Source organism: Homalodisca vitripennis, chromosome 5 (assembly GCF_021130785.1).
Source record: "Homalodisca vitripennis isolate AUS2020 chromosome 5, UT_GWSS_2.1, whole genome shotgun sequence".
Taxonomy (NCBI): Eukaryota; Metazoa; Arthropoda; class Insecta; order Hemiptera; family Cicadellidae; genus Homalodisca; species Homalodisca vitripennis.
Genome location: NC_060211.1, coordinates 182,861,838 through 182,877,987, shown reverse-complemented (window position 1 = coordinate 182,877,987; position 16,150 = coordinate 182,861,838). Strand labels below are relative to the sequence as shown.

The 16,150-nt window shown below is 36.1% G+C and overlaps 1 protein-coding gene across 1 annotated transcript in view; it reads right to left on the bottom strand.

Annotated features, from left to right (window-relative positions):
• LOC124363298 (FAS-associated factor 2) overlaps window positions 1-9,781 on the bottom strand; it is a 30,165-nt gene extending 20,384 nt beyond the window's left edge. The window contains exon 1 of the mRNA XM_046818524.1: window positions 9,447-9,781. Coding sequence (XP_046674480.1) covers window positions 9,447-9,506 — 60 coding nt within the window. The 5' untranslated portion in view covers window positions 9,507-9,781. The remainder of the gene's footprint in view (window positions 1-9,446) is intronic.
• Between the last annotated feature and the right edge of the window lie 6,369 nt (window positions 9,782-16,150).

The window sequence follows — 16,150 nt, the reverse complement described above, 5'->3', positions numbered from 1 at the left end:
GATGATCTGGTAAAGCAAAGTACCTATCAGAGATGGCCCTTGGCCATCCAGTTCGGGCTTCGGTGATGCCTTCTCGTACTTCTGGTGGAAAAAGAAAACATCCTTCAAGATAACCACAGTATCCTAAGGAAGTAACCACAGTTATCAAATAATTTGATCACTTCATTTAAGTGGAAGCATTCTGCTCGTAGAAAAAGTAAGCAGACTTGCAATGTACTTGCATGTTTGAGTAACATGCCAAAAATAAAACTGGACCGATTCTAGAAAGGCAGGATTCTAGAAGTTCTAGAGAACTTTCTTGAGAGGCGCTTCTCGGAGGAGGCCTTGGGAGCTGCAAGGGCGCATCCTTGACAAAGTTTTCTCAGCAGAGGGTGTGTGTGTGTGAGTGTACGCAGTTCAAGAGGTGCTTTCCTAGAAAGAGCAGCTCTTGTCATGTTATGTGGCAATGACGAGATTAGGGACTGACTGCCACAGGAGGTTCCAGGACGATGGTAATATTGGTAGATAAGCAGCAGTCTGTAGCGATTTGTAAAGTGAGTAACTAGAGGGTGTTCATTGCTGTAGATTATGGGGGTGGTTGATTACGTGGATCAAGGTCCTTCAGTTCAATCTGCAGCACTATAAAGATGCTTCAGCTGTGATCTGAAGACGCTTTTTGGAGGAAGGTTTTCACGTAGCCTTGTTACAGGAACCCTAGGCCAGAAAACACCCTAGGTAAGGGTAAAATATCAGGGCTTTCCATGACAGTGGTTACAATTGTTAACATCGATGTTGATAATGCCAGAGCTTATATTGTTGCAAGCAACAAGGTGAACAGCATTCCTGTTCTCAAATTTTGTTTCAGGGATCGCTCCACAGTCAGGCTGATTGTGGCTGGTACTGAACGAACCCTGTTGATTACATCATCAAATGTTTCATATGATGATGATGATGATGATGTACATTCCACATCCTCCAGAGGGATGGCTGCCTTGGCAGATGTTGGGAGGTGTGGTATGGAGCTTAATATATTAATTTTTTTAATAGTCCTACTGAAAATATTAAAAAAGTATGTGTGGTCGGTTTTAATTGTTCCAAATTAATTCAAACAAAGTAAAATCGTTTGTACCAGTATGGTATTTGAGTAATGGGCATAAATACAATGTTGATATATTTGTGTTACCAGCTGCCAGAGATGTTCATCCTTAAAATAGCAAAAAATAACTAAATGTTACACTGGTTTGTTACACTTAATAAATACACATAGACTAGTTTTTTTTATTAAATTATTAATTTTTAGATGTAATTATTTTATATTTGACCTTTTCTGTCATATATTTGTTTAAATAACCAAACTAACATATGATCGGAAGACCAAATACCTTTTAAACGATTTTTTTTGTATTCATTAAATTTGTATAAACGGTTACTAATAGCCTGTTTCATTTCAATAAAGATAGAACAAAAAAAAGTACTTGCTCTGCCGGGACTGTGCTTCCACTACACCACAAAGTAAGGGTGTAACACACACACACACACACACACACACACACACACACACACACACACACATACCATTGCATCTACCTGCATACTTACTTATTTACATACAAGTAGTAAGTTGCAAAGCCACCTTTGTTATATACACTTATGTATAAATGTAATACATGTTGTATTACATTTATAAAATACTGTATAAAGGATAATTCAGAATTTTAACAGAAAGATTAATTCGGCTGCAGTATAATAAGCAGCCAGCAACAAGATTGAATCATCGATATTCATGATTATCTAAATTACTGAAACCAAAATGTCGAACTAAATTACGCTTAAGTATTTTATATTACAGTATAGTTCAGCTGTTTTATATATGTGTATGTGTGTGTGTGTGTATTAGAATAATTAATTGTGAACTAAAACCATTTTTTGAAGATTAATTTTATTTCATACGTGTTTCAGTATAAACCATCTTCAGTGTGTACATTAACCTCTAACTATATAATAAATAAATAAACAACTAAATATACACATGTGGACCATTTAAACAGATGTTAAATTATATGACACAGTTGTAATTTTGATTAGTATTCTGTGTTTAATATTTTCTCAAAGATAAGATTTGTCTTATTTTTTTAGATTGCTATTTAATATGTTGTGAGGATCTTTGTTATAATTTAAATAAATATGTAATTCTTCTTTCGTGTTTAACTTTTCTCCTTTCCTTTTGATATCCAAAATTTCCATGTTCTTTTCAATATTTTTGTAGTTATGTCCAGTTTCTAATAAATGTTCAGCGAAATTTGATTTTATTGTAGACATTTTATTTGTTTTCAAAGCTTGTATACGTTCTTTAAACCTTTTATTAAACTTTTTGTCAGTTTGTCCAATATAATAGCTTTCACAGTCACTACAGTGAATTTTGTATTATCCCCATTGTTGAGTTTGTATAATCTATATATATAAAAATGAATGTTTGTATGTTTGTCCTTTATGGAATCGTGAACTATTGGACCGATCATGATGAAAATTTGTACGTATATGTATTTTTCCACGGAGAAGGTTTATAAGCTATGCCCATCCCTTTCCCGATTCAGGATTCCGCCCCACTGGTTACAGAAATACCCATAAGAAATGCATTGCAGCAAACATATGTTAACGTCTTTTCAAATTTTTAATCAGCTGTTCTTTGTAAACATATATTACACTTATAGTTTTAAAGCATAGAGTAAGCTTAAGAGAAACGACAAATTTTGTTTAAACTGTTTCTGCAATCACTGTTAAACATAGACTTTACTATCCAGATAATACAATTCAAATTTTGACGTAAAAATTCACCTTTAACTGCAATATTTATTTAATATAAACCATGCTCATGCTTGATCAGAAGAGCAATGCAGATATCATAATTACTATCTTACGTTGGCTACAAATATAAAGAATGTTATAAAATCAACCTTAGTTGTTTTTTTTGACAGAAGTATGGTTCTCAAAACTCCGTGTGTACATATTCTCTCGATCGAGACAACAAAGCAAGCTCAATCGTGGCATCGGAGATATAACTAATTTAATCTAAAATTTATTATAGTAAAAAAAAAAATTTACTAAGTAATATAAGGACTTCGTTTCTTAAGATTTGCGTGCGAAGCCGTGGGTAACAGCTAGATAGAGGCAGGAATATGGTACATACCTTCATAATACGCCCAAGAGGCTCACGATGGAACGACTATCAATTATCTCAGCAATGTTTAGAATGTGATAGAAAAAGAATAAGTGAATATAGTGTACTGTTTTCAACGGGAAATTGCGTGCGAAGCCGCGGGCAACTTTTGCAAAAAATTATTGAAATGCGCAGCAAAGCGCGCCGGGCCCGCTATTATATATATATATGCAGCCATTACTAAAATACCATACACATTATTTTACTTCGTTTGAACTGATTTGGAACAATATTGTTATTCAATAAATTGAAATAGTTGACAATAATTAATTGTAAATTTCACTATGCATCCCATACACTTGAACAGGAATTTCTGCTACCTCTACTGGCATCTAAATCAGGCATTACTAGAAGCAGAGCAATCTTACAATAGCTGTAAATGTGATGACCCAAAATAGTGTTCTCATGACTCCAAACAGGATCTTGAGGACACACAGCAGGTGGAGGCACAAGAATGTGAGCTAACCATAAATGACATTCAAACTAAAATACAGAATAGTAACGACTCAGATCTAGAAACATCCCTTTCTCTTGCCGCTGAAGCTGGCAACATACTTCTTTCAGAAAACTATAAATTAAAGCAAGACCTACATGAATTGACTCTAAAAAACTCCATCTGGCTAAACAAATAATGGACTCCGACCAACTGGGCCACATGAAATACGAAACACAAATTGAGGAACTGGAAAATGAGAATAAAAAACTACTGAGTAGATTCAGCATCCCTTACAGATACCATACAACAACTGGAAAAAAAGTTGTCAAAAGAGATTGACTTGCGGATACAATTACAAACAGTCTTTGAAGAACAGGGACCAGGAAAAAGAAAAAGCTATCTGCAAACATACAAATGAAATACTACAACTAAAGAAAACAATAGTACACCTTGGCACAAAAATTCAAAATAACGGCTATAAAAAAAAGCAAAGACGATATATACTAGTAAAGATACGGAAAACCCAAACTGATCACTTTCCCTCTGCCCCACCAAACAGCTCTCCATCTCTCCTCATACAAGTTGGACAGTTTAAGCACCCGACAAGACAAAGTGGAACAACAGATGAAGCTACTACTAGACCAGTTACAGAATAAAGATCACCTTTATCCACTATCTCTGCTGCCTACATCTGACCTTCACAGCTACCGAAGTACTGGGGAAATAATATCACACTTCCCAGTACAACACTGTACCAAGGATCCCAACGAGAACTTAACCGGGAGAGGCCAGACAAACTCCTACAGAAAAACTGAGCTCATCACAAATAAGCGGGAGAGCCAGACAAACTCCGACTAAAAAACTGAACGAAAGTTTAACATGGAGAGCCAGACAAACTCCTTCCAAAAAACTGAAAAACTCTGTAAGCTTGTTGACAAACACTGCCGCTTTGACCAAGAATAACAATCCTACTATAAAGAGAAGGGATAACATGTTTAGCGTGTCACTGCAAGTTGCAAGAAGCAAAGCACAGATTTACACAGCGGAAGTGTCACACCTCCAACACTGGAACTCAATAGAACACAACCTGTGAATCCTCAGTCAGACGGCAAAAAGGCTCATTCCCAACATGCAAAAATAAAAAGACATCAATGAGGACTATGAAACCTTCTTTAAGAAAAACATTGACTTCTATAGAGAGCTGATAAATAATTACTGGCCCAATAACAGCTCAGAATATGCTAAATTGACAAATTTAATATCCACAAGTCGCAATACATCTACAGAAACCTCCGCTGTCCTCTGATTGCTCACTGAATACCCCCCAACGCCAGAAAATGGAGGAATTTTTTTTAGGCCACAAACAACGAAACGAAACGAACATCTGACAATCCTTCATCAAAACATCAGGGGGCTACCAAACAAAGTTGACAGACTAAACCCATTTGCTCAATGAAACATCCCTAGCCTTTTAATACTGACAGAACACGGCTTGAGTCAAAGTGAAATTTTAAACACCAAAATACAAGGCTACAATCTGGTAACTGAATTTAGCAGAACAGATCACAAGCTAGGAGGTGCGCTATATACTGTTAAGGACAACCTGACAACCAGTGTAGAGGCCATTGAAATTACACACTTTGTGAAGAGCTCCTCTTTGAGGCAGCAATGGCACAGATCAAAATTAAAGAAAAGCAAATATATCTCCTTGGTGTATATCGCCCTCCTGGTGGAAACACAAGAAGTGGCCTAAACTTCTTATCACACATCCTAGACCACAGCCAAGCACACAATAAGTTATTTTTTATTACTAGGGGATATAAACATTGATAGCCTAAAAGAAAACAACCCTGACAATTTGATGCTACAAAAGACGAAACTAACCACACACAACATAAGAAGGCTTCCCCTTCCTGCGACACGGGTAACAGCCGAAACGAAGATCCTCGATAGACTGCGTATGCACCAACATCCCAGAAGCAGAGGTCACTGTAACTATTTTACAAACTGGCCTCTCCGACCATACAGCCCAATTGAGCAGCCTTAAACCTAAATCAAGAGACCAACTCAACATTCAAAACTAAAGCGACAAATGGGGAAAAAAGAACCTTGAAAATCTCAAATCCATCTTCTACAACAAAAAACTGGAATGTTGTTGAAACTGCTGAAGACACAGAAACTGCATATAATATATTCCATGACACCCTTTGTACTGCCCTAGATATCTGCTGCCCACAAAGGAAAACACAAGAACAGAGGCCCTACCAAACCATCTCATTACTATGACCTGGAATCTGCCGATATGAAAAGCCTCTACCTACGAGCCCTCAACACCTATGAAACAACAGGAGACATTCGAGACAAAGAAATAATGAGAAACAGTAAGAGGATATAAGACCAAAAACTAAGAACACTGCATCGGCAAGCAAACTCAAAGCACATAGAAGAATCTGACAACAAGACCAAGGCTCTATGGAGTTTGATTAATAATGAGAGGCGTGGGAAACAGTGCAACCAGGAGTGCCCTAAACTTAACATCAACAACACCACCCTACATAATCCACCAGAAGTAGCCGAAAGCCTTAACACTTACTTTACTCAGATGGCTGGCATGACAATTCAAAACCAAATACATACCCTAGCACTGGGTGGACAGGAAAAAAACCCGACCTTATTGCACATTTCCCTTGCCACAGTCATTTTGCATGACACCAACAACTTGGACCGAGGTGAATCAAAACAATTTGCAGCCTGAAAAACAAATCGTCCAGTGGCATAGATGAGTTTTATCTTCAAAGAGTGTGAAGTTCTGTGCAAATGAATTAACCCAACCCCTTGTAGCAATCATTAACAAATCTTTTGCCGACGGTCACTTCCCTCAAGGCTTAAAGTGTCAAAGGTCTATGCAAAACACAAGAAAGGGAAGAAATCAGACCCTCAGAACTATAGACCCATCTCGCTAATATCTACATTCGCAAAAATCATAGAGAAACTTGTTCTGAAGCGATTGATGGCCTACTACCTTAAACAACATGACCTAATCACAGTCAACCAACATGGATTTCAAAAGGAAAATCAACCATATCAGCAATTATTAGCCTAGTAGAATCAATCATTGACAGCATAGATGACGAAAAGTACGTAACAGCCCTATTTCTTGACTACAGCAAGGCTTTTGACTGTCTGGGACATGACCTAATCTTAAAAAAGCTGGGAAAATCTGGGAGTAAGAGGCATAGAGAACAAATGGTTCTCCAGCTTACCTCCGAGGAAGAACACAACTTGTGGAGGTACAGCATACTGAATCTTCCATCACCAGATCGTACACATCAACTCCAAAACCACTGGCACGAGGTGTGCCTCAAGGATCGGTACTTGGCCCAGTTCTTTTTATTCTTTCTAACTAATGACTTCCCTACTTTCATCGCCAGCTCCAGTACTGACTGCATAATGTATGCAGACGACACTACCCTTCTTATAAAAAATGACACAGCAGATGAAACTATCCCTTAACTCCTTGACTTCTCTCCAACAAGCCATCAAATTACAGTGCACTGAATGATCTGGCAATAAATCCTAATAAACAACGCAAGTGCATTTCAGTAGGAAAAAGGAAATACCAACAAATACTCCAGGCATATCAGTAGTTGATAAAACACAATTTTCTGGGCCTGACTATCGATAGTACACTTTCATGGAGTCATCATGTGAGCACCATTTCCAATAAAAATATGCGCAGGCATATACGTTATGAGGCGACTCAAATCAGTGGGTACTCAGGGATCCGTCAAAGCTGCTTATTACGCACTGGTAGAGTCCCACATTAGATATGGTCTTATCATCTGGGGCAGCTCTACTGAAAACCTGAAAAGGATACTCACCCTTCAAAAAAAGGCAATTAGATCCCTCGCCAATCTTGAATCTCGACAAAGCTGCAGGGAAGCATATCCAAATTTAGGCATTTCTAACTGTACCAGCCTTGTATGTATACGAAACAATTCTACATGTTGACAGACTCAATTTTGACACTTACAACGATTTCCATGGACTGACAACACACGACATGCCTCCAGATATGTTCTACCCCGCCATCGAACAGCCCTCCTTTGAAAGAAAACCGTCCTACATAGGACGAAAACTCAGAAATCAACTGCCAGAAGACTTCCAATTGCTAACTGGAAACGCACTGAAGAAAGCACTTCAAGAATTTCCTTGTCAAGACTCCACTCTACACCCTGGAGGAGTTCTGGATGCAACAAACACCTAAGCGACTTTTCCTATTACATTATACTATGTTTGACTATATTACTGTACTTAATGTTCATGTAATAAAGAAATATTGATTGATTGATTGATTGATCCAGAAGATAAAAAGAGTTAGAAGATAAAAGAGATGTATTCCCCTGTATAAACTTATTAATGGAATAATAAGTTCTTCAGAGTTCCTACGGACCATATCCTTCTTGGTACCTGCAAGAACTAGATCGAGAAGTCTTTTTGTGATTGGTGATCACTTGAACAACTACAGCTACCAATGGTCTTATCACCTGTCTTCACAGATTTGGCAATTGTGTTCCTGAAGATGTGGACTTCTTTTGTAATAATATAAACTAGTTGAAGAGTAAATTGTGCCATTGATGCATGTTTAGCTTTAGTATAATAATCCACATTCATTTGTTATTAATTAATTCATTGTTTGTTATTTATTGATGTTATTCTAGTGTTGCGTTTATTATTATTTTCTGTTGTTCTTCATACATTGATTATCATTGTTACATGTGTATACTGGTGGATACTGTTAATAGAAAATAAAATATAATAAAAAAACTACAGTTAGAATGTTTTATAGAATGCAGTACAACAAGTGGTAACCACCACAATCGAATCAACTTGGTATCTAAACTATCTAATTTAAACACATTTGACCTAATAGATATTCCTAATTATTAATTGCCAGTGTTGTTTCTACTTTACAGAATAACAATATTGTTTAGAACAATCTTAGAAGCCTATAATGTAATTTGGATGGACATTATTGTTCCAAATTAATTCAAACTAAGTTAAATCATGTGTATGGTATTTGAGTAACGGTCACTAGAGATGGGAAGTACTGTTATTTGTCAATAACCTATTATCAAAATAATATAGTCAGGTGTTACGTTCCAATAACCTGCCACATAGGCCTACCTGATCATGTCATTTTGATAAAAGGTTATTAACAAACAACAATATTTCCCATCTTTAGCAGCCATTTCTCAAATGCTATACACATGATTTAAATTTGAATTAATTTGGAACATTATTGTCGAACTGAATTATGGTATAAACTTTTAAGATTGTAATATAGTAAAGCAACATTTTTATATGCAAAAGAAATGTATGAATTTTGGATTACAGAAAATAACACAACTTTATTTATACTAGGCTAAGTTTGAGCAGCAATTTACAGAGTAAACATGACTGACAGCATTTAAATCGTTCTAATTGATAGTTTGGTCATTCGAGTGTTGATAGTTGATTCATTTGTGTTATTTTACAGCAACCTGGGAGAATATTAGGTTTGGGCCTTAAACTACTTTAAATTAATTAATATTAGGCTAACTATAACTATCCATATCTTAAGTTCTTTCCAATTAAACATCAATAAGAAATGCAAAGTGGATTTTATAAACTAGTAACCAGTGCCAGAAGTCATTAAAGTGTAGGATCAAAGAAAAATAGGCTAACAGGGTAGTGTAGGCCTGTAAAATGTTGAGTTGCTAGGTGCATTGGGATTTTAATATCTCGATTTTATAAAGGGGTGGTTTTACTTACTTGGAATTGTAGCACCTTTTCGGTTTGTTCTTCTGTTAAATTCATATCAAGGTTATCCATTTCTGATGTTTTCTTGATTACAGGTTAAATGCATTCAGAATGAAAACAATAAATTTACTATTTAGAGTTGCTATGTACAGAATAATGTGACATTAACAAATTTACAGTATAGCCTTAGGGAAGAAAATTAAAATTCATTGACCATTCATATGACAGCTATAAAATTCCGAAAAGTTATTTATTTTGGCCACAATATGCGGAAACATTTAACAGATGCTCCGCTCCACTACAGAGTACAAAGAGTTTAGCAGTCAGCCAACGACAATGACAAAGACTCTAGAGAAAAGGAAAAAGGCAGAGCAACAACAGTCATTTGGAAAATGGGAAGAGAGGAAGATAGATTAAGTCTATAGACAGACTAGAAAAATTAATAATTAATAATAGTACAACTGTACAATGAGCATCGTACCGCCATTCGTACTCTTCGCTTGTTTCTCAAGTCTAACACATGAGTATTATTGAACATTTGGTACAATCAATTGCATACTCAGTATTCTATAATCTGAGGTAATAAACTACTAACCACAATTTTTTACAGTATATATTTATATTTATTTGTTTGTTTATTTATTTCCTGTAGTAAACATTATTGCAAACGCTTCACAATATTAATATGAAAAGACAGCAGATTAGCAAATCATATAATAAAAAAATAATAAGTACAGAAACTACAAAGCAAAGGAGAAAATTACGATAAGAAGAGTATAAATTAATTTAGAAACCATTAACTAAACAACCAGAGAGGAACAAAAAAGTGAACACGAGAATATTAGAATTTAACCCACTATGCTGAAAAGTTTCCTCCTCTGTAGACTAATGGTTATAGTCTCGGCTCTCTAACTGAGAGATCACGGGTTCAAATCTCGGGGAGGGCCAATCTTGTATAGACACGAAACAGTGTGTGTGTACTTTGAAAAATAGACCAGTGAACATCGAAGTCGACATAGCTAAGCTAAGGCTTCAAAGAGAAGAAAAAAGTTTCTCTGCTTTGTTAAAAACTTTAAGCATCGTCTCCTGAAATGAATGGCATTGGTAATCCTGAAGAAGTTAACCTTGTTCTCCAACCTCTTAGTTGGTACAATATTGCGTTTTAAAATAAATACATAGATCCTATCTCTAGATGAATCTGTAAAACTTGATCTGATTAAGAAGGAAAGTGCAATTAAGAAGACAAAATTGAGTAGATGTAATAAGAGAACAAGATCCGCGATTCAACTACGCTTAGCCAGTAACTGAAGCACCTACGTTGCGATTAAATCTTCACTTCAACTGGGGCCTCCTTGTAAGGGAAATCCATCTTTGTGCAAGCTTGATAAACGAATCTGGTTATACCAAGGACGAAAAAAGGTAATCACTTCGGAGGAGGCTGACACACTAGAGGCTTAGGGAATATAATATCTCCCAAAAATAGGAGTTAGGGCATCTTTCCCTGAGAAATAGTTGGCGTTTAAACATTATTTTTATGTTATTTTCCAACAACATTCACAAGTACACAAATGTAAAAACAATGATAATCAATATATGACAAACAACAAATAATAATAAACATAACACTATTATAACAGCAATCATTAACAATAAATAACAAACAATGAAATAATTAACAACGAACAAATAACAAATGTGGATAATAATATAAACTAAAACTAAACATGCATAACGGCGCAAATTTATTCTCATATGGTTTATATTATCACAAAAGAAGTCCCCCATCTTCAGGAACACCGTTGCCAAATTTGTGAAAATGGGTGATATGACCATAGAGGCTGAAGTTGTTAGAGTGACGACCATTCGCAAAAAGATATGAGAATATTGAGTTTAGCTCCAGTTCACCTTCCTTTCAGTACAGCATCTGGAACCTGGCGCTGTCACAGACTAGCACTGATTCGTTATGTGTAGACTTGCAAGACATTATGTGTAGAAAAATCGGTTGTTCCGCAGTACTTAGATATCATTTAAAAAACATCTTAGTGGACTCAAAATTGTGCACCTGATGAGATAATGAGAGTACCTCGACCCCTTCATTACACTATATTTTGTAATCTATGTGTCTCTGATGCCGAAACTACGTATCGAGTTGATTTTGAGTTTCTTCGTCGGTGACTTTTTTTGGATCTTTTCAGACGTACATGATTGCAGATCCTATGAATCATGTCTATGGAAGCGTCGGAATCCAGTCTTCAAACTTTAGTGTGTGATTTAATTGACATATCCAGTGTTGTTTCATCACATGTAGTATCGTCAACACTGTGCTCATGTGAAATTAAAGTAATTGACAGCTAGCAGTGCACCAACTCGATATCAGGCGCCAAATCAGAAAAGAGTTCGTTATAGTTAATTATGAGCTGTACTATGCAAGGTACACGGATTTCTGAACTAGGTTTACAGAACAAAAGTTCTCCCACACTATCTTCAGATGGATGCATGGTCTGTTCTATTTTAAAGTCTAAGGTTAAAGTAAGTTCAGCTGAATGTTACTACAAAATAAACAAGTATACGGTACACATTTGATACATCTTAATTTATTTGTACACATTTTTCATTCAAAGTTTTAGAATAACTTTTCGTCTATTAACTAATACAGGCCTACGATTTTAAATTTTTTAGCTAGCGCCCGCGCTCCCCATCTCGCTTAGAGCTATGTAAACAATTAGAGGTAATAATTATTCCCCTTTGCATCTCTTGTTACCCACATGCTAGGCTCCAATGTATGCGTACCATTTTTACACAGTGGAAAGCATTTTTTTGAAATGGTACCATCTAGGTTATAACTGGGGCGTGTATAGAAAATGATTTCAGATGGGCTAACACACGGTGTGGTTTAAAATGTATAAAATACCTTCCAAAAACAAGAGATTTGGAATCTTTCCCGTGAGATTGTTGAGATTTATGACCTAAATGTATTCTAGCTTAAACCCAGCGCACATCCTGGATCCAACGCTTCGAACCCTTGATTAAAGCGCCATTCATACTGTGCAAAACTGTTCATGTGCCACAATACAGGGTGATTCAAAAAGAACACCACAACTTTAAAATGTTGTATTCAATGGAAGAAACATAATAGAACCTTCTGATATACATCATTACAAAGAGTATTAAAAAGAAGTTTTTCACTCAAAACCAAGTTTAGAGATGTTCAATATGACCCCCTTCAGACACTCGAGGATACTCTTAGTATCAGGCATAACAGTTTGGATAGCTGTTGCTATTTCTTGTTTCAAATCATCGATGGTGGCTAGGAGAGGTGGCCGAAACACCATATCCTTAACATACCCCCCAAACAAATCGCAGAGGGTCAGGTCAGGGCTTCTTGGAGGCCAGTGATGAAGTGCTCTGTCGCGGGCTGTCTGGCGGCCGATCCATCACCTCGGGTAGTTGACGTTCATGTAGTCACGGACAGATGAGTGCCAATGTGGTGATGCTCCATCCTGCTGAAATATGAATTGTTGTGCTTCTTGTTCGAGCTGAGGGAACAGCCAATTCTTCAACATCTCCAAATACTGTAGTCCAGTTACAGTAGCACCTTCGAAGAATAAAAGCGTGTTAAAAAGGGGCCAAAAACTTTATTGACTAAAATTGCACAAAAACGTTCACCTTAGGCGAGTCACGTTCATGCTCAATTATTTCCCGCGGATTATCAGTGCCCCATATGCGGACATTGTGCCGGTTGACTTTCCTGTTAGTGTAGAAAGTAGATTCATCACTAAACACAATCTTTGAAACGAAAGATTCATCTGTTTCCATTTGAGCAAGGATAAACTGGCAGAAATCAATTATTTTAATCTTATTAGAGCTGCAGAAAGGGCTTGAACCAATTTCAGACGATAAAGTATCATTACTAAACATTTTTGTAGGACTCTTAATACAGTTGTTTGTGGAAGTTGCAGCTCTCTGCTAGCTCTTCAAGTCAATTGACCTGGGCTGCGAACAAATGCTTGCTGTATGCGAGCTACATTTTCATCACTCGTGCGCAGCCATGTAGAACTTTTCCCTTAGCACAAACAACCATTCTCTATTAACTGTTTATACCAACGTCTCATACACCACATATCAGGAGGTTGAACACCATATTTCGTTCGAAATCCACGCTGAACAACTGTCGTCGATTCACTTCTGATGTACTCAATAACACAAAAATCTCTCTGTTTAGCAGTCGCCATCTTAGCATCAACTGACGCTGACGCCTTCTCAACAGCACCTGAAGTGAACAAATGAGCAACTAAATTAAACCAACGAATTATAATAATGGAACGCGCTCTGGGCCGGAGAAACCGAGCCGAAATCCTGGGCTGCGTTCCGAGTCTGCAGGCGCTGGAAATGGGCAAGAACTAACTCCGCCCATATGGCAGGCATTATAGTAATGATCTAATATCACTTTAAAACGCCTTGTAGACTTAATACAATTGTTAGATACTACAATTTATTTATTATTACAAATGTTAGTAGCTGCTTTTTACCGTGGATTTTTATTTTCTGTTAAAAAAAACTGATTTTTGTGCAATATCAAAATAACTGAGATTTTGACTTTTATTTTTCTTACAAAGTCGGAAACAAATATTACAGGCATTAAAATATTACCCAGATGAAAAAAAAACAACTTTTTATCGACAGTATTTTATTTCAAAATAAACTAAAAAAAATTTACAAACATGACACACTTAATCTACGTGTTAGAAAATAAAATTATTTTGACCAATATTTTTGCCTTATTTCTAAGTTGGTTTCTTTTTTAATGTCAAAAGTTTTTGTTTTTTCGATGTGATGAGATATTATTAAAAAAAAAATAGTTTAGTCACAGTTTTTAATTCAAAGTAACTCGTGGCTTCCTGTCAATTTAGAAGTGGTCGCATTTGTTTGAGATAACTAGAGTAAATAATAATATTTTACAATTTTCAATACCGTACATCATCACTTGATCTACTTAATTTACCCTTAGATTTAAAATCAATAAAAAGTTAATGTGTTCTAAGATCAGCATCATTGGCATGGAGTACAGAACTTGATGAGTTCTTGCCCACTTTAAGCGCCTGCAAATCCATGGATTACACAGTAACGCACAGCTGTGTGCGACCGGAAAACACACAACATGCTGCTTATGGGCAGTGCGCGTTCCAGTAGTATAGTTCGTTGAATTAAACTTTAGAGCTTCCTTAATTCGCCGACAGATAGTGCTTAGCTATCCTTTTATTCTATGCAGAGTTATTAATTTCTAAAGTTGTGGTATTCTTTTTGAATCACCCTGTATAACCAACCTGTGTCGTATAGCAATGTAGCATTGTTCGATTACACCATAAATATAGCGGAAACTTGCGCCAAGGGAATGGCAGGCAGTCTATGCAAGAAGACGATCGACTCAGAACTGGATAATGTTACCAACCTCTTGTCATGTGTATACTTTTACTAAAACTAACCTAACCTAAAAAATGAGTTGATATAAACATGAACAATTATAAATAATTTAATCCCAACATAGTCTAATTCCAAGTGTAGCAAAGTCCTCAAATGCAGTTGAGACAGTGACATTTAGACTCAGCATTCAAAATAATCTGTTGAACCATGAAAATTAGTTAGACAACACTCTTCCATTGGTACTTATACATTGCTGTTCTTCGTCATTATAAAGGCATTCTGAGTGCCAAAAATTCATTCAGATATAGGGAATTAATGTAATAACTGAAGACAAATGAATTATACTAGCTTTGCAGCTTATAAAACATTACAATAGATAGTGAAAGCAGTGTTGTCTCGCAAGTTTAACTGTTTTACGATTAATCAATATTATTTTATTTATGCCCAGAAAAGTCTACACAACCGTATATTGCTTTTTTCAATATTCTACTTTAGTGCTTATTGTAAAAAATGGACGCTGGAATGGCGCTATGAAGAATATTATTGGAAGCTTTTTATAGGTTAGAGCTGTTTTGAGCTCAAATAGCTACTTCTTTACTTACTTTACTAGATCATTTTAGCCATGTTGTAATACCTGATTTTAGCCTTTAACATTTCAAAGTTGTCTGTTACGTTAACTCTGACACCTAGCTTGATGCTAAGTCAAACTGAAAACTCTTGCAAATTTAGGCAGACAAGCATCGTTTATTGATTTCAAACATTTATAGTATGAATTGAAATGCAAATAGTATAATAGGCAGTCAATAAAATGTCCCACACAAATCTAAATTTTTTTCTGTAATATTAAATTTTGCCAGGACTTGGAGATAATGGTAAAATTTTGTTTATGCAAATCGCTTCCAGAAATATCTAGTAATTAATTAAGTATCTTTGTCAGGAGAATGGTCAAAGTCAAAACTGAGTGCAATGTTCTATACGATTAGGCAATCAAATGTTAGTAAAGAATGGTAGTGGAGAGTGGCATAGCCAAAATTATCAGAAGGAGGTTTTAACGTACTGGTGGAGCGGAGGGAGTGTATACGTATAAAAAAATAAAACGATACCGGTAAACCAAATATTTTGAGTAATATAAATAATAAATTGTTTATCATATTACGAGACATATCAATGCAAGCGTTAGTTGTGGAGCGGTGTTGCCAACTGTAGCAGAAGAATAACTAGTGAAGCGAAACGTTGCAGACGCGTCGCCTCGTACTGACAATCAGATGATACGACAATATGGCAACGCCGCAAGG